General features: G+C 37.2%; 1 protein-coding gene across 1 annotated transcript; it reads left to right on the plus strand.

The window, feature by feature from the left end:
- The first annotated feature begins 14,718 nt into the window (after window positions 1–14,718).
- LOC127694016 (olfactory receptor 1468-like) lies at window positions 14,719–15,657 on the plus strand. The gene has a single exon (XM_052195373.1). It carries the CDS (start codon window positions 14,719–14,721, stop codon window positions 15,655–15,657), a length of 939 nt encoding a protein of 312 aa, XP_052051333.1.
- The last annotated feature ends 3,373 nt before the right edge of the window (window positions 15,658–19,030 follow it).

Consider the following 19,030-nt stretch of genomic DNA (forward strand, 5'->3'; position numbering starts at 1 on the left):
GAAGCTATTGTCATTACAGATTATACTTTTTTGGTTAGCATCACAACAAGATATTTCATATTATTTGTGACTATTGGAAAGGGTATCATTTCCCAAATTTCTTTCTCCGTCTACTTATCCTTTGAGTAGAGGAAAGCTACTGACTCATTTGAGTTAGTTTTGTATCCAGCCACTTTGCTGAAGTTCTTATCAGTTGTAGTAGTTCTCTAATAGATTTTTTGGGGGGTCATCTATGTATACTGTCATATAATCTGCAAATTGTGATATCTTGACTTCCTCGTTTTCAATTTGTATCCCATTTATTTCCTTTTGTTGTCTAATTGCTCTGGCTAGAACTTGAAATACTGTATTGAATAGATAGGGGGAGAGTGGGCAGCTTTGTCTTGGTCCTGATTTTAGTGGGATTGCTTCAAGTTTTTCTCCATTTAGTTTGATGTTGGCTATTGGCTTGATGTAGATTACTTTTATTATATTTAGGTATGGACCTTGAATTCCTATTTTCTTTAATACTTTTAGCATGAAGGGGTGTTGTAATTTGTCAAAGGCTTTTTCAATATGAGATGATCATGTTTCTTTTCCTTTGAATTTGTTTATAAAGTGGATGATGTTGATGGATTTCCAAATATTGAACCGTCCCTGTATCCCTGGGATGAACCCTATTTGATCATGTGAATGATTGTTCTGATGTGCTCCTGGATTCAGTTTGCAAGAATTTTATTGAGTATTTTTGCACCAATATTCATGAGGGAAATTTTTTCTGAAGTTTTCTTTCTTTGTTGGGTCTTTGTGTGGTTCAGGTATTACTGTAACTGTGGCTTCATAGAATGTAGTAGGTAGTTTTCCGTGTATTTCTTGAATACATTGGCACAGGGAATATTTCCTGAACAGAACACCAATAGCTTATGCTCTAAGATCAAGAATTGAAAAATGGGACCTTATAAAATTGGAAAGTGTCTGTAAGGTGAGTGACACTGTCAATAGGTTAAAATGGGAAACCACAAATTGGGAAAAGATCTTTACCAACCCTACATCCAATAGAGGGCTAATATCCAAAATATACAAAGAACTCAAGAAGTTGGACTCCAGAAAACCAAATAGCTATATTTAAAAATAGAGCAGAGAGCTAAACAGAGAATTCTCAACTGAGGAATCTCAAATGGCTGAGAAACACCTTTATAGAAACATTTCTATAAAGAAATGTATAAATATCCTTAGTCATGAGGGAAATGCAAATCAAAACAACCTTGAGATTCCACCTCAAACCATCCAGAATGACTAAGATAAAATAAAATCAGGTGACAGCAGATGCTGGTGAGGATATGGAGAAAGAGGAACACTCCTTCACTGCAGGTGGGATTGCAAGCTGTTACAACTGCTGTGGAAATCAGTCTAGAGGTTCCTCAGAAAATTGGAAATAGTTGTACTTGACCCAGCTATACCACTCCTGGGCATACACACAAAAGATTCTCCAACATATAATCAGGACACATGCTCCACTATGTTCATAGTAGCCTTATTTATAACAGCAAGAAGCTTGAAAGAACCCAGATGTCCCTCAACAGAGGAATGGATACAGAAAATGGATTTTAACACAATGGACTACTACTCAGTTGTTAAAAACGATTTCATGAAATCCTTAGGCAAATGGATGGAACTTGAAAATATCCTGAGTGAAGTAACCCAGTCATAAGAGAACACATATGGTATGTACTCATTGATAAGTGGATATTAGCCGAAATGAAGCAGGAAATACCCACAATACAACTCACAGACCATATGAAACCCAAGAAGAAAGAGGATCACACCAAAGTGTGGATGCTACAGTACTACTCAGTAGGATGAAGAGAATAACCTCTGGGAAGTAAAGTATAATTTTTCTTGTTCCTGTGCTCATTCACACATACTGTTACCTCCAACTTTTGAGCAATTCCACTCTATGTTCTTACAGATTTTCGCATTCTTGATGCTTCTTTGAATGTTTGGCTTCTTCCTGTTTGCATGTTTTCAGGGTATGCTGTGCAATTCTACATCATAACATTTGATTTTTTATTGTTGAACAATAAGTCATTGTATAGATATGCCATAATTATTTACATAATCATTTGCTATTGGTTCTTTTACTTAGGGAACAAAGAGATGTAGCACATCTGTGAATATTAATATACAACCATTCTTTTAAATCATTGTAGGTATGAACCTAGTTATAAGGGAATTACACATTAAAAGTGTTTTTGACTTTTTAATTTTTAGGTTAATTTAAATGAAAAACTATTCTTATGTATATTATACTTCAAGGTAGTTTAATTCTTTAGGACATTTTTATTTACACTTAATTTTTTAGCCATCTGTTCAACACCTTTTTTATCTGAATGCTCTGTTCCTAGTTTCTGCATTAACCCTGCAAGAATTAGGTATTCACACAGTCTTTCAAATCATATGTATTCTGTTATGTTTGTATATCTCTCCCTAAAGGCCTACATTTTTCCCTCCTCATCAGATATTGTTAGTGTTCTTTTATTTATATACAATTGCACATGAATACAAATATATAAAGGTTATTAGTGGGGCTAGAGAAGTAGTTCAGTGCTTAAGAGCACTTGCTGATCAAGTTTCCTTTCCCAGCATCAGTAGGGCAACTCACAATATTTGAATCTCCAATTCTGGAAAATCCTCTTTTCCAGAATTTCCCTCTTTTTGTCACTGTGGGCAACGGTCATTCAGTGATGCACTGTTAACATATATAAAAGCAAAAAGGCTTATGCACATAAAATGAAAATAAAAGCCTTTCCATATTCTGATTTGATTTATGCTATTTTATTATTAAGTTATGCCCCAAGAGCTATAACTTTGCTAGCTCCAGGTATTTGGTTCAACAGATATGCATACAACACATGTACCTGAATTAATCAAATTGTATAGAGGTACATATTTTTTACGTTTCATTCATGATCTTTAGGCATCCAAATGAATCAATTTTCTTTCAATAGAAAGTAGAGCATCAATAAATATTGACCTGAAAGTATCTCTGGATAAGGTATGAGTACTTAAAACATATCATGGGGAGTGCAGAATAATGTGTTAGTTCTATTTTGGGTCTTATTAAGAAATGCCAATACTGTGAATTTTATGTTGGGTATTCCAGGTTTGGGGGAAAATATTCACTTATCAGTGAGTGAATGCCATGTGTGTTCTTTTGTGACTGGATTATCTTACTCAGGATAATACTTTCTAGTTCCATCCATTTGCCTAAAAATTTCATAAAGTCATTGTTTTTAGTAGCTGAGTAGTACTCTATTGTACGTTTGTACCACATTTTCTGTATCCATTTCTCTGTTGAAGGACATCTGGGTTCTTTCCAGCTTCTGCCTATTATAAATAAGGCTGCTATGAACATAGAGAATCATGTGTTCTTATTACATGTTGGAGCATCATTTGGGTATATGCCCGGAAGTGGTATTACTGGGTTCTCAGGTAGTATTATGTCCAATTTTCTGAGGAACTGCCAGACTGATGCCCAGAGTGGTTGTACCAGCTTATAATCCCACCAACAATGGAGTGTTTCTTTCTCCACATCCTTGCGAGCATCTGCTGTCACCTGAGGTTTTATCTTAGCCATTCTGACTTGTGTGAGGTATAATCTTAGGGTGGTTTTAATTTGCATTTTCCTGATGACTAAGGGTGTTGAACATTTCATTAAGTGCTTCTTGGCCATTTGGTTTTCCTCAGTTGAGAATTCTTTGTTTAGCTCTGTATTCCATATTTAAATAGATTTATTTGCTTCTCTGGAGGATAAATTCTTGAGTTCTTTGTATATACTGGATATTAGTCCTCTACCGGATGTAGGATTTGTAACAATTTTTTTCCAATCTATTGGTTGCCATTTCAAAAAGACCAAAGTGTGGATTCTTCAGTCCTTCTTAGAAGGGGAACAAAGTATTCAAGGATGAAATACCAAGACTGAAGGAAAGGCCATCCAGAGACTGCCCCACCTGGGGGATCCTTCCCATATACAGTCACCAAACCTAGACACTATTGTCAATGCCAAGAAGTACATGCTGTCAGGAGCCTGATATAGCTGTCTCTTGAGAGACTCTTCCAGAACCTGACAAATACAGAGGTGGATGCTTGCAGCCAACTATTGGATTAAGCATGGGATAACTCCCCAATGCAGGAGTTAGAGAAAGAACTGAAGAAGCTGATGGGGTTAGTCAACCAACCAGAACCCCCAGAGCTCCCAGGGACTACACCACCAAACAAAGAGTACACATGGGGTGACCCATGGCTCCAGATGTATATGTAGCAGAGGACGGCCTTGTCAGACATCAATGGGAGGAGATGCCCTTGGTTCTATGAAGGCATGATGACCCAGTGTAGGGGAATGCCAGGGCAGGGTGGCAGGAGGAGGTAGGTTGGAGAGCACTTTCATAGAAGCAGGGGCAGGGGATGAGATAGGGGGTTTCCAGAAGGGAAACCAGGAAAGGGGATAGCATTTGAAATGTAAATAAATAAAATACCCCATTAAAATAAATTAATTAGAGTGCAAGAGGTCAGCTGTGCACCCAGAGGCCAGCTGGGAGGAGGCAGCGTGCACTGGTGAGTCCAGCCCTGCAGAGTGGAGGATCCACTCCCAAGGCCTCTGGCAGGAGCCTTCTGGTCTCCACCTCTGGATCGGGAACAGCCTGGGCCATGGCACTCAGAATCCAGGCAGTGCAGGAGGCCAGCCATGCACCAGGAGGCCATCTAGGAAGAGGAAGCTTGCACTTGTGAATCCAGCATTGACAACAAGACCAACTAACACCAGTGAGAAATGACAAAAGGCAAATGTAGGAATGTTACTAACAGAAATCAAGGCAATATGGCAGCATCTGAACCCAATTCTCCATTAACAGCATGTCCTGGATACCACAATACAACAGAAAAACAAGATTTGGATTTAAAAATCACTGATCATGATGCTGTTAGGGAACACAAGAAGGGCATGAATAAACCTCTTAAAGAAATACGGGAGAAAATGGATCAAAAGGTGGAAGCCCTTACTAGGGAAAAACAACAATCATTTAAAGAAATTCATGAGAATATGGATCAACAGAAAGAAGCCAATAAAGAGGAAACACAAAAATCACTTAAAGAAATATTGGAGAACTTGGGTCAACAGGCAAAAGTCATGAAAGAGGAAACACAAAAATCTCTTAAAGAATTAGAGGAAAACAGAAACAATTAAGTGAAGGAACTGAGCAAAGCCATCCAGGATCTAAAAACAGAAGTAGAAACAACTAAGAAAGCACAAAGGGAGACAACTTTGGAGACATAAAACCTTGGAAACAAATCAGGGGACATAGATGCAAAGATCAACAACAGAATACAAGAGATAGAAGAAAGTATCTCAGATGCTGAACATACCATAGAAACCATGGACTCAACAGTCAAAGAAAATGCAAAATGCAAAAAAAAAGCCTGTAACCCAAAACATCCAAGAAATCCAGGACACAATGAGAAGACCAAACCTAAGGATTGTAAGTATAGATGAGAGTGAAGATTTAAACTTAAAGGACCAGCAAATATCTTCAACAAAATTATGGAAGAAAACTTCCCTAACTGAAAGAGAAAGGTGCCCATGAATATACAAGAGGCCTACAGAACTCCAAACAGACTGGACCAGAACAAAAATACCTCCCATCACATAATAATCAAAACCCCAAATGTAATAAACAAAAAAATAATATTAAAGGCAGTAAGAGAAAAAGGCCAAGTAACATATAAAGGAAGACCTATCAGAATCACACCAGACTTCTCACCAGAGACTATGAAAGCTAGAAGATCCTGGGCAGATCTCATGCAGACTCTAAGAGAACACAAATGCCAGCCAAGACGACTATACCCAGCAAAACTCTCAATCACCATAGATGGAGAAATCAAGATATTCCATGACAAAACGAAATTTACCCAATATCTTTCCACAAACCCAGCCCTACCAAGGATAATAGGAGGGAATACCAATTCAAGGAGGAAAACTACACCCTGGAAAAAGCAAGATAGTAACCTTCTTTCATCAAACCCAAAAGAAGATAACCAATCGAATATAAAAACAAAAAAATCAAAAATGACAGGAAGTAATAATCACTATTCCTTAATATCTCTTAACATCAATGGACTCAAGTTCCCAATAAAAAGACATAGACTAAGAGACTGGATATGTAAAGAGGATCCTACATTTTGCTGCATACAGGAAACACACCTCAGTGTCAAAGACAAACACTACCTTAGAGCAAAAGTCTGGAAGACAATTTTACAAGCAAATGGTCTCAGGAAACAAGCCGGGTTAGCCATTATAATATCAGATAAAATTGACTTTCAACCTAAAGTCATCAAAAGAGACAGTGAGGGACACTTCTTGCTGGTCAAAGGAAAAATACAGCAAGAAGAACTCTCAATCCTGAACATCTATGCTCCAAATGCAAGGGCACCCTCATTCGTAAAAGAAACTTTACTAAAGCTCAAAGCACACATTGCACCTAACACAATAATTGTGGGTGACTTCAACACTGCAATTTCCTCAATGGACCAATGAGGAAAGCAGAAACTGAACAGGGACACAGTGAAATTAATTGAAGCTTTGGACCAATTAGATTTAATATACATATAGAACATTTCATCCTAAAGCAAAAGAGTATAGCTTTTTCTCAGTACCTCATGGTACCTTCTACAAAATCAATCATAATTAGTCACAAGACAGATCTCAACAAATATAAGAAGATCAAAATAATCCCATGCCTCCTATCAATCACTATGGAGTAAAAGTAGTCTTTAATAGCAACAAAAACAACAGAAAACCCACATACACATGGAAACCAAACAATACTCTACTCAATGATACCTTGGTCAAGGAAGAAATAAAGCAAGAAATCAAAGACTTTTTAGAATTTAATGCAAATGAAGATACAACATACCCAAATCTATGGGACACAATGAAAGCAGTGCTAAGAGAAAAACTCATAGCCCTGAGTGATTCCAAAAAGAAAATGGAAAAGGGGAAATCATTTGGAATGTAAACAAAGAATATAGAAAATAAAAATATATAATGAAAAAATTTTAAAAAAGATAAAAAAGAAACAGAAGGAACACTACCCAACGCGTTCTATGAAGTCATAATTACGCTGATACCAAAACCACACAAAGATCCAACAAAGAAAGAGAACTTCAGGCCAGTTTCACTTATAAATATCGATGCAAAAATACTTAATAAAATTCTTGCCAACTGAATCCAAGAACACATCAAAATGATCATCCACCATGATCAAGTAGGCTTCATCCCAGGGATGCAGGAATGGTTCAATATAAGGAAATCCATCAATGCAATCCACTACATAAACAAACTCAAAGAAAAAAAACCACATGATCATTTCATTAGATGCTGAAAAAGAATTTGACAAAATTCAGCATTCTTTCATGCTAAAAGTCTTGGAAAGAACAGGAATTCAAGGCCCATACCGAAACATCATTAAAGCAATATACAGCAAACCGGTAGCCAACATCAAACTAAATGGAGAGAAACTTGAAGCAATCCCACTAAAATCAGGGACTAGACAAGGCTGCCCTTTCTCTCCATATCTTTTCAATATAATACTTGAAGTTCTAGATAGAACAATTAGACAACATAAGGAGTTCAGAGGAGTAATATCCAATATATACAAAGAACTCAAGAAGTTAGACCCCAGGGAACCAAATAACCTTATTAAAAATGGGGTACAGATCTAAATAAAGAATTTTCACCTGAAGAAATTTGGATGGCCGAGATGCTCCTTAAGAAGTGCTCAACATCATTAGTCATTAGGGAAATGCAAATCAAAACAACCCTGAGATTTCACCTTACACCAGTCAGAATAGCTAAGGTCAAAAACTCAGTAGACAGCAGGTGTTGGCGAGGATGTGGAGAAAGAGGAACACTCCTCTACTGCTGGTGGGACTGTAAGATGGTACAACCACTTTGGAAATCAGTCTGGTGGTTCCTCAGAAAACTGGACATGACACTTCCGGAGGACCCTGATATACCTCTCCTGGGCATATACCCAAAGGATTCCCCGGCATGCAATAAAGACATATTCATTATGTTCATTATGTTCATAGCAGCCTTATTTATAATAGCCAGTAGCTGGAAAGAATCCAGATGCCCCTCAAAGGAGGAATGGATACAGAAAATGTGGTATATTTCCACAATGGAATACTACTCAGCAATTAGAAACAATGAATTCTCAAAATTTTTAGGCAAATGTTTTGATCTGGAAAATATCATCCTAAGTGAGGTAACCCAGTCACAAAAGAATACACATGGAATGCAATCTCTGATAAGTGGATATTAATTAGCCCTGAAGCCCTGAATACCCAAGGCACAAATCGCATAACAAATAACTCCCATGAAGAAGTATGGAGAAGGTCCTGATCCTGGAAAGGATTGATCTAGCATTGGAGGGGAATATAAGGATAGAGAAAAAAAGGAGGGAGGTGATTGGAGAATCGATGGAGAGAAGAAGGTTTATGGGACATATGGGGAGGGGGGGTCCAGGAAAGTAGAAATCATTTGGAATGTAAACAAAGAATATAGAAAATAAAAATATTTTTAAAAAAACTCACAAGACAGCAGGTATTGGCGAGGATGTGGAGAAAGAGGAAGACTCCTCCACTACTGGTGGGATTGCAAGATGGTACAGCCACTCTGTAAATCAGATTGGCGGTTCCTCCGAAAACTTGACATGACGCTTCTGGAGGACCCTGCTATACCTCTCCTGGGCATATACCCAAAGGATTCCCTGGCATGCAATAAGGACACATGTTCCATTATGTTCATATCAGCCTTATTTATAATAGCCAGAAGCTGGAAAGAACCCAGATGTCCCTCCATGGAGGAATGGATACAGAAAATGTGGTATATTTACACAATGGAATACTACTCAGCAATTAAAAATAATGAATTCATGAAATTTTTAGGCAAATGGTTGGAAGTGGAAAATATCATCCTAAATGAAGTAACCCAATCACAAAAGAATACACATGGAATGCAATCTCTGATAAGTGGATATTAATTAGCCCAGAAGCTCTGAATACCCAAGGCACAATTAGCATAACAAATGACTCCCATGAAGAAAGTAAGGAGAGGGTCCTGATCCTGGAAAGGCTTGATCTAGTGTTTTAGAGGAGTACCAGGACAGAGAAAAAGGAGGGAGGTGATTGAAGAATGGGTGGAGAGAAGAAGGCTTATGGGGAGGGGGAACTGGGAAAAGGGAAATCTTTTGGAATGTAATATAGAAATATGGAAAATAATATAGAAAATAAATATATATAAGTTAAATTAATTAATTTAAAAAGAGATGTCAATACTAAATTATGTATTGTCTATAACTGTTTATATGTTGGTCAACAGTGAATAAAACCTCTTCCTGATATTTATTGACATTTGTTTTCTTGTTAATGGCCTTTCATACTGGAGTGGTAGAGATTCTCAAATTAGTTTTCATTTTGATTGTCCTGGTGGTGAGGTCTGTTTCATACTTGAAAAAGTATATATTGGCAATTTGCATGTCTTCTCTCATGAACTCTCCATGTAGTTCCTTTTGTCTGATTCTATTGTTTGTCTTGATTTCTTCATTTTGTAAGTTCTTTTCTTTTCTGGATATTAGTCTTCTGTCAGATGCACATCTGCCAAAGATTTCCTCCTGCAGAGCATGTTGACCATGCCACCAGAGGAATGGCATGGAACTGATGATGCTGAGTATGCTCAAACTCCAGAAATCCCATAATTTGAGAATGTCAGCAGTAGAGCTAACTCCCTTCCTGTTTCAATGCCTGCTCTGGGGTACTTAACCAAAATTCTCAACTAGGTGATCATAAATCACATAACAGAACTTAGAATTCTTCCCCATGCAAATATAGTATCACCAGTATCTCAGAATCAGTCAATAGAATATATTTGTCCTCTAACATATCATCCCCAATCCCCAAGGTTCATATAGTTCCTGTCCACTTGAAATAAAGTGCACAAGTTATTTCCCCAAGGATCTTCTGAGATTGACTGTTTTTACTGAGCTGTAACACTTAAGGGAAGGGTTCACTGCTCCAAAAACTCATGGTGGACCTGTCTGATCAGGATCCTGTCACGCGCAGAGGCTCATTTCAGATTGTGGGCTCCTAACATTGCTGCCAGAGACTCAGGACCCCAGCCACCTGCCCCTCACCAACTCCCAGAAACTCCTTATTTCTTTGCTAAGACCTGTAAGGACCCCCTGCAAGAGCAACAAATGCTTGTAACTGCACACTAAGTCATCTCTCCATCCCCATTAATTTTCATATATTAGCATGTATGTGTCATTATGCATAGATGGTATAATACTAAAAAATGACTTGTAAGAGGGAAAAACGGAGACCTTAAAGGAGAAATGTAGAAGGAAAAAATACATGTGTTTTGAAAGCGTACAAGGGATTACTGAGATGCAGAGGGTTAAAGCAGAAGTGGTGTGCAGAATGGAGAGGTAAAATGGGTTTTGAACAGATGGTTAACAAACTAAGTAAAAAAAATGAAGATGCTACCAGGGACCCAACTACCTCGCTTGCTAATATAAATAAGAATAGATGTTCTTTTAAAATAAGCTAACATTAAATAGGAAAATCCCTTTTAAATGGAGAATTACTACATGACTAAATGCATACTTATTATTGTTGGAAAGTGACTAAATAAATAGCCATGGCATATTTGTACAATGACATATTATTTGTTTATCAAAAAACCACAATTATTGTTATATAGAACTATACAAACATGCCTTGAAAACATGCTAAAGAAAGAATCCCACCATAAAGAGCTAATACTCACATAAAATATCAAGAATAGGAAAAGATGTAAGAACCTAAAGTACAGTGGAATTACCTGTGGATGGTTGGAAATGAGTGAATGGGAATGAGTATGTATGAATGGACACAGCAGTTCTTTGAGGGATAATGAGTTTTAATGGGTAAAGTGAAAATTTTGAATGACATTGAAAATGCTAAGGATATATATATATATATATATATATATATATATATATATATATATATATATATATAATTACATACTTTATTATGTAAGTGAATTTTACAGTTCTTCAGTATGATTGAATTAAAACTTGAGTCCTTCATACAACCACTTTTGCTTCTCATGTCAACCAAAACATAGCAAGTAGATGTAATTGAAACCAATTAGAAAGCATAATGTGTTTGTTGATTATAACCAGAGGAGGTATTATTATGTCCAAAATCCTGGATACATTCTCAGATCCTACTTACTATTTCCACACACAATGATAAAAGCTAATCATCCTTAAGAACCTGACAAATGTTAGATGAATAAGGATAAAGATTCCCTTGGGGTAGGTGTTTGCATTTTATTTTTATGTACAGAAGGCCTCCATCAAATTGCAAACTGCAAAGTCTAGAAAACAATCTACTATACGAAGGGAACTATAAATGCCTCATTGTCAATAGTGAACTTATACAACATGGAATTATAAAGTACTCTCTCATATATAATATGATAGTTTGGACAATGATGGTAGTAGGTACAATTAACATTTTTATAGAGAGGTAAGAAGACAAAATGAGTGAACAGGAATGGAAAATTGAGATGCTGTCCTTGGAAGCCTTCCAGAGTGTGCCATTTTGTATTGTCTCATTTGCTTAAATACTACTGTTGGATGGGCTGGAGAGATCAATCAAAAGCTAGGCTCACCACGAAAAAAACAAACACTTGTATATATATATTGGTGTTCTTAGACACTCTAAGCCATTAACAATCAAAATGATGCCTGAAATGTAGAATGGTTTTGTAGCCACAATCCTTCACTTTCCACCTAATAGGCTGTTCTCCAGCCAAGTAGAAGCTCTGTTCAATACCAGAAGGTGAAATGAGTATGCACCTTTCCATATATCTGTTTTTCTTTTTGCTACTTATTCCTTTGTTTTATTGGCTATTCTCATTTAAATTCTGCCTTCTCCTAAGTGTAGGAAGGAGTTGCTAAGTGATTAGTGACTATAATTGGTCTCCACTAGAGATTCCTGAAGTAAATTTATTCTAGAAAGGTCCTTGGCAATTACTGTATCATTAATGAGTTATAGAGGATCTGGACTCCTCTGGGATGCAGGGCCCATAAGGGCCAGGGATAGCAGCAGAAGATATGAGCTGGGATGTTGCAGATAGGTGATAAATGCAGAAGCTGATAGATTCTGCTCATGCAAATAAAATGAAGGTGAGTAGGATCTTGAATCAGAAACTATGGACTCAGTCTTGGTGAGCTTTTTACAATCAGGAAAATGAGCATGTGTCTTGCTATGAATGCATATGAATCTCCAGTGTGATGTGGGACAGTTTTACAGGTATAACATTCTTCTTTTCTCTTTCTCTATGACTTCTCCACACTGTGTGAGTATTTATTTCATAGTCTTTATGTAACCATTTCCATATTGATGCACCTATTACAATTATTCAATATATATTTTATTCTCTCAATGCCCTACCATTTAAACACAATAGCATCCCTAGGATATGTCATCATTGCTGTAGTTTCCTATATTTTCACCTATGGAGTCTCCACAAAGTCTGTACAATATCCACCACAAGATGCAGATTCATCTTATTTGTACAAGTTCACAAATTTTCATGTTACTGGGATTATTGTATGTGATTGTGCCTAAGAGGGTAAAATTGATATCATCTAGATGTTTATGCAAATATACAATGACAACTACTCCATAAAACTCTGAATTTACAAAGTCCACAATTATTTACATTTGTACCAAATTTTAAAGGCATATCCCTTGTGATTTTATGTGCTCTTTCATTTGAGAACTATGGGATTATCAGGTAAGAAAGGCATGAAGTTCTCTGGCCCAAAACTAGTAACAGTTGATTTCTCTGTAATCTAATGTTTTTACACATGCTTATATAACAGAAAGTTTCTATAAATTTACAGGAGAAGCACAAACAGGGCATGGTGACATATGACCATCATTTGAGTAAAAATTTTGGATACATAAAGAAAGTATCTTTTTAATTGGTGTATGATACTTTCCTGTATGATATTCCCTCCTTTGTGTTAATTTCTAATGTATAAGTGTGCAAATACTGAATTCAGCTGAATTAAACTTTGTAAGTCTGTGAAGGTATAAGTAGTCAGATTTAGTTTTAACATTTCCAAGACAGTGGTCAAGATCTCTTGGTATTTCTCCTGTATTGTCAGCTTTGAGACATGTGATTGATTCATTATTCAGTGTTGTTCATAATCATTGTTGGGTGGAGGCAGCAAGTGTACATGTGATGAGGATATACTACATCATAACCAGTGCTGACCCTAGTTGGAGATACAGAATGATTACAAATAAGCAAACAGAATGAATGTATACATGACCTTTCCAGCATATCGTTTACAATTAATGGTAAGCTAGATTAAATGGCTGATGGAAACTTATCTCCATGAGATGTGTTTAGGATGCTTAGGGAACCTGACTAAATATCTCACTTAGTATAGAGACACAGCTTAAATTTAGTTGAGTATGTAATAAGCAAATTTTATGGCATATGAAAGTGGCCAGATGAAGGAGAAACACAGGGGAGGAAGTGATAGACAAGAGGAAGAACAACTCTAAAATATTGAGTGGGAAGAGATTTGCCCAAGCACTGATGATGAGAGAGAAGCATGTGAGAACATATGGTGATATAACTGTGAGATAATGAAACATCATTTGTGTCTCTGTCAGGAACTTTGTCCTTACCCTGAGAGCAACGGTGGTAATCTGAAAAAACGAATCAGAAAGATAATGGGTAGGACTTCCTCTATTAAAATACCTCAATGTAAATGAAGTATATTAAAGGAGAAGAGATGGGCCAGGAGACATGAAAACGTGGACATACGCTGAGTCTGCTTCTGTATTCCTATAAGACAAGATGTGATCCTCATATATCAATATAATCCCACAGAAAAAAATGGATGAAATCAGAGAAGATTGGAGGAGAGACCCTGAATAATGCATGACAGCAGTTAAATGTAAGAAAAAAGAATGGATTGCAATACACATAGCTTTAACTCAAAACTCAGTTTCTTTGAATATATTATGGCAGAGTGGAGAGATAGGAAATGGAGGAATGCTTTAGTAGACAATAAAGACATGCAATTCACTTGGGGATTTTGAGCTTCTGATGACTGCCATACATGCAATGGTTGGAACATAATTAGTTAGCAGTGGAGCAGAAATCTGTATGTTATAAGGACATGTGTGTCTGAGTTTGAAATGGTAATCTAATGCTTTGGAGTATGAAAGTTTGCATTGAAATTTATATAAAAATATGATGATGAAGGTCATACAAATTCTTCAAGAACATCAATATATAAAGTAACATAGAACAAATTACAAATGAACAAACTAGTTACCCAGGATGGGCAGGAAGTATAATAGAAACCATTAGTCCACTTTGTTTCTTGGGAGAAATATCCGAGAACTGTCTACAAAAGGATTGGAGATAGAAACCAGTTAAAGATAAGTTGAGGAAAACAAATAATGACTACAACTTCTTGGAGTTTGAGATTATAATTACTATAATGATTAGTTGATGTAGAATATATAACATAGATAAATGTTTGATTTATTTTGAATTTAAGGGACAATGATATTTTTTCATTGGGATACTGGAGAAAAAGAATGATAATGAACAACCAAACTGTCTTTTCCAAGTTCCTCCTCCTGGGCCTGCCCATCCCCTCAGAGCACCAGCACCTGTTCTACACCCTGTTCCTGGCCATGTACCTCACAACGATCATGGGGAACCTCATCATCATCATCCTCATTTACCTGGACTCCCATCTCCACACACCAATGTACTTGTTTCTCAGCAACTTGTCCTTCTCTGATCTCTGCTTTTCCTCTGTCACAATGCCCAAGTTGCTGCATACTATGCAGAGCAAGGACATATCCATCTCCTATGCTAGCTGTCTGACACAAATGTACTTTTTGATGGTTTTTGGAGATATGGAGAGCTTTCTTCTTGTGGTCATGGCCTATGACCGGTATGTGGCTATCTGCTTCCCTCTTCATTACACCAGCATCATGAGTCCCAAGCTCTGTGTGTGTCTGGTTCTGCTGTCTTGGATGATTACTATGCTATATTCCATGTTGCACACTCTACTCTTGGCTAGATTGACATTCTGTGAGGACAATGTGATCCCCCATTTTTTCTGTGACATATCTGTCCTTCTCAAGTTGGCATGCTCTGATATTTATATAAATGAACTTATGATATATATCTTGGGAGGACTTGTCATTGTCATTCCCTTCTTACTCATTGTTGTGTCCTATGTGCAAATTGTCTTCTCCATCCTAATGATTTCACCTACTCGGGTTATTCACAAGATATTCTCCACCTGTGGTTCCCACCTGTCTGTGGTCTCACTGTTCTATGGGACAATTATTGGTCTCTACTTATGTCCATCAGCTAATAACTCTACTGTGAAGAAGATTGCAATGGCCATGATGTACACAGTGGTGACTCCCATGCTAAATCCCTTCATCTATAGCCTGAGGAACAGAGATATGAAAAATGCCTTGATTAGAGTCCTTTGCAAGAAGAAAATCTCTTTATAATGACAATACAGATATTTTTACTTTAATTTATCTTATTAAAATATTGATATTAATATTAAATAATGTATCCCTACTAGAGGACCCACATACAAGAATATTTTACATAATATTCCCATTTTGAAAGGGTAGTTTTACAAAGTAGATATGCTAGGGTTGGAAACCATAATGATTTAGTCATGCCATCTTCACCCTTGTATATGCAATTCTAGAAAATCATTAGTCAGAACAAATATTTTTTGTTAGATTATATTCCTTACAGCCATTTTATTATTATAGAAAATAGATTCTTCTTTCATAGAATACACACCAGCCACAGTTTATCCTTCTTCAAATTCTAGCTCTTCCCACCATACCCTCCCCCAAATTTATGCCCTTGCCCTTTCCTCTCCTAAATAATGCAGGCCTACAAGAGAGGACAGTCAAATACCACAGAACAAGATACAATAGGACAAGGTGAAAAGATGAAAGCTCTCATATCGAAGATGGCCAGAACAACGCAATAGGAGGAAAAGATTCTGTAGAGCAGTCTAAATTGACAGAGATAAAACTGTTCTTACTGTTCCAGGTCTAATACTAATCTAACAGCCCTAATATATAGGCAGAGGAGCTGATACAGAGCCCTGTAGACCCCATCCTTTTCTTTTCAGACTTTGGGATCTCTGTGAGTCATTGTTCAGTTGATTTGGTGAGACCCCATTCTCCTAGTATCCTTCATTCCTCTAACACCTACTATCTTCCCTCCTCCTCCCTAATGGGGTTTGCCATCAGTGGAGATCTCAAAATTAAACTCCTTTTTTTCTGCATAATGTTTGGCTTTGGGTCTCTACATCTGCTCCCACTTGCTGCCAGAATAATTATTTTTGATAATACCTGGACAAGACACTAAACTATGAGTATAGCAGAATATTATAGGGGTCATTTAATTGATATTTTCAGTCATGTTTCATTCTATCCTAGGTCTCTCCTTATTCAGACTCTGGTTTCTGGGATCCCTCTTGTAGAGAGGACTTCAAGTTAAGTCAAACTGGCCATGGCATGAAAAATTCCAGTGCCAGAATTAATATTTTTACAACAGTGAAGAGCTCCTGCAACAGAAGCAGACTGAGGAGATGTTGTAGTGCTGTCATTTTGAAAGGAGCTGCCATTTTGGACAGTTCCTATCCCATATTTTACTATAGCGTCCATAGGCTGTGTTAGGAAGACAGAGCCTGCCCATGTTTTGATGGCTTTTGTTGCACAGCAGCTTTTGTGGCCTGCCACTGGAACTACAATGAGTCTCACTCAAACTCATACAAAGAGTAATAATAACTATCAGAGATGAGCTGTACAATGGAACATATATTGTTCTTTCTTTTGTAATGAAATAAGACATAGTACAGCTGCAGAATGGAGATACCAGCAGCTGGAATCAGTGAGATCATATTAGTGGAAGATTTCATTTTTCAGTTAGAGGGAAATTCAGGCCCCTGAGTATATTAGATAGCTACCCTATCACTGAGCTAAATGTCTAGCCCCATCTCCAGATATATTTATGCTTATCCTTGACTTGTTTACCAGTTTTGATATACACTAGGTTCATTAGACAGTTGTGTAGAAGAAAACAGAGTTTGACAAAAAATTATCTTAAAGATACACCTCAGACAATTGGATAAGTCCAATAAATGTAGATTGCATCCCCCTGGAAGAATAGAGGAAGAATATGTTCTCAAATCCAAGAAAGTCTGGATATGGTTTCTCAAATTACTACATATTTTGTGTGTTTCTTCTGCAACAGCTTTCATTGGTCTTATCATGTTGTGATGGGTTATAATTACTTTATTGTGATCTAATGCTAATTAGTAAATCAAGAGTTAATAACATTGTTAAATACCTTCATAGAAATATCCAAAATTATATTTTGACCAAAACTTCTATCATGACCTATATCGGTTCTTAGAATAATTTTACAACAGGTATGGATATCAGAGTATGAACTTAAGTAAAGAATTAAAAATAAATGCTACTTTTCACGTGTTTCTGTTTCTGATACATTATGAAATATTCATAATTATTTTTCAACATGCATATCAATTAGATCATATGATTTGAAAAATAAATTTTGAGCCATTAATAATATTGAAAACAGGAAAAAATATGAGGACAAAGTATGGAGTAGATAATGAAGTAAAGCCAGCCTGAGACTGCCACAGATGCCAGGAAATTCGTGCTGACAGGAGCTTGATGTGGCTGTCTCCTGAGAAGATCTGCTAGAGCCTGACAAATACAGAGGTGGATGCTCGCAGCCAATCATTGGACTGAGTGCAGGGTCCCTGATAAGGAGTTGGAGAAGGGACTGAAGGATCTGAGGGGCTTTGCAGCTCTGTTAGGGGAGCAACAGTATCAACTGGCCAGACCCCCCGGAAGTTCTGGGCACTGGATAGCAACCAAAGAGTCCACATGAAGGGATCCATAGCTCTGGATGTGTGTGTGGCAGAAGATGTCCTTTTTGGACATCAGTGGGAGGAGTGGCCCTTGGTCCTGTGTGGGTTTGATGCCCCGGTGTAGGGGAATGGCAGGGTGTGAAGGCAGGAGTGGGTGGGAGGGGAAACACCCTCATATAGGCAGGTAAAGGGGGGATGGGATAGGGGTTTCTGGAGGGGAGAACTGGGGAGGGGATATCATTTAAAATGTAAATAAAGTAAATGTTCAATAAAAATAATTAAAAAAGGAAAACAGAATAGCATTTCCCCACCCTAATCCTTATCATAAAATCACAATTGTAATTTTGAACCTGATCACAGCACATCAAATTTTCATATTTAATGTCAAATTTAGTAATTTGTATACTCTGAGAATAATGAGGGGTGATGTTTTGGATTTAATGCAAATTTCTTCCTTAAATTTGACAAAGTTGATGTCTCAGGCTATAGCATAGCCAAGAAATCTTTGTGGATACTTGGTCATGTCCAGGCAGGGATGGTCTTGATAAAGGATGAGGGCAGGGATGGTGTTCCCTGCAAAAAATTTTACTCTCTGGCAACATAGATATGTACCAGAGATCATAGCCATTGGTATTTGTGATGTGAGTACAAAATGCTGTGGGTACATGATACCAGCTCTGACCGTGTGTGTAGGGACACAGGAAGGGCTGTGCTATCATAGAGCATATTATATTATGGATACATAAGTGGGACAAGACACAGCAGAAAGGAGGGAATATGATAGGGAAGGAAACAATTAAATCAGAAATGATGGAGGAACAAACTTTAATTTGAAGCACAGCATGATTAAAGAGAAGAATGCAGGTACCATGTGAGGCCATATTGGGCTGAGAGCTTGTTACAATTTGGGTAAGCAAATATTGTTTGTGCACATGATGATAATGTCTTTAAGG

This window comes from Apodemus sylvaticus, chromosome 10 (genome assembly GCF_947179515.1).
Source record: "Apodemus sylvaticus chromosome 10, mApoSyl1.1, whole genome shotgun sequence".
In the NCBI taxonomy this organism is placed as follows: domain Eukaryota; kingdom Metazoa; phylum Chordata; class Mammalia; order Rodentia; family Muridae; genus Apodemus; species Apodemus sylvaticus.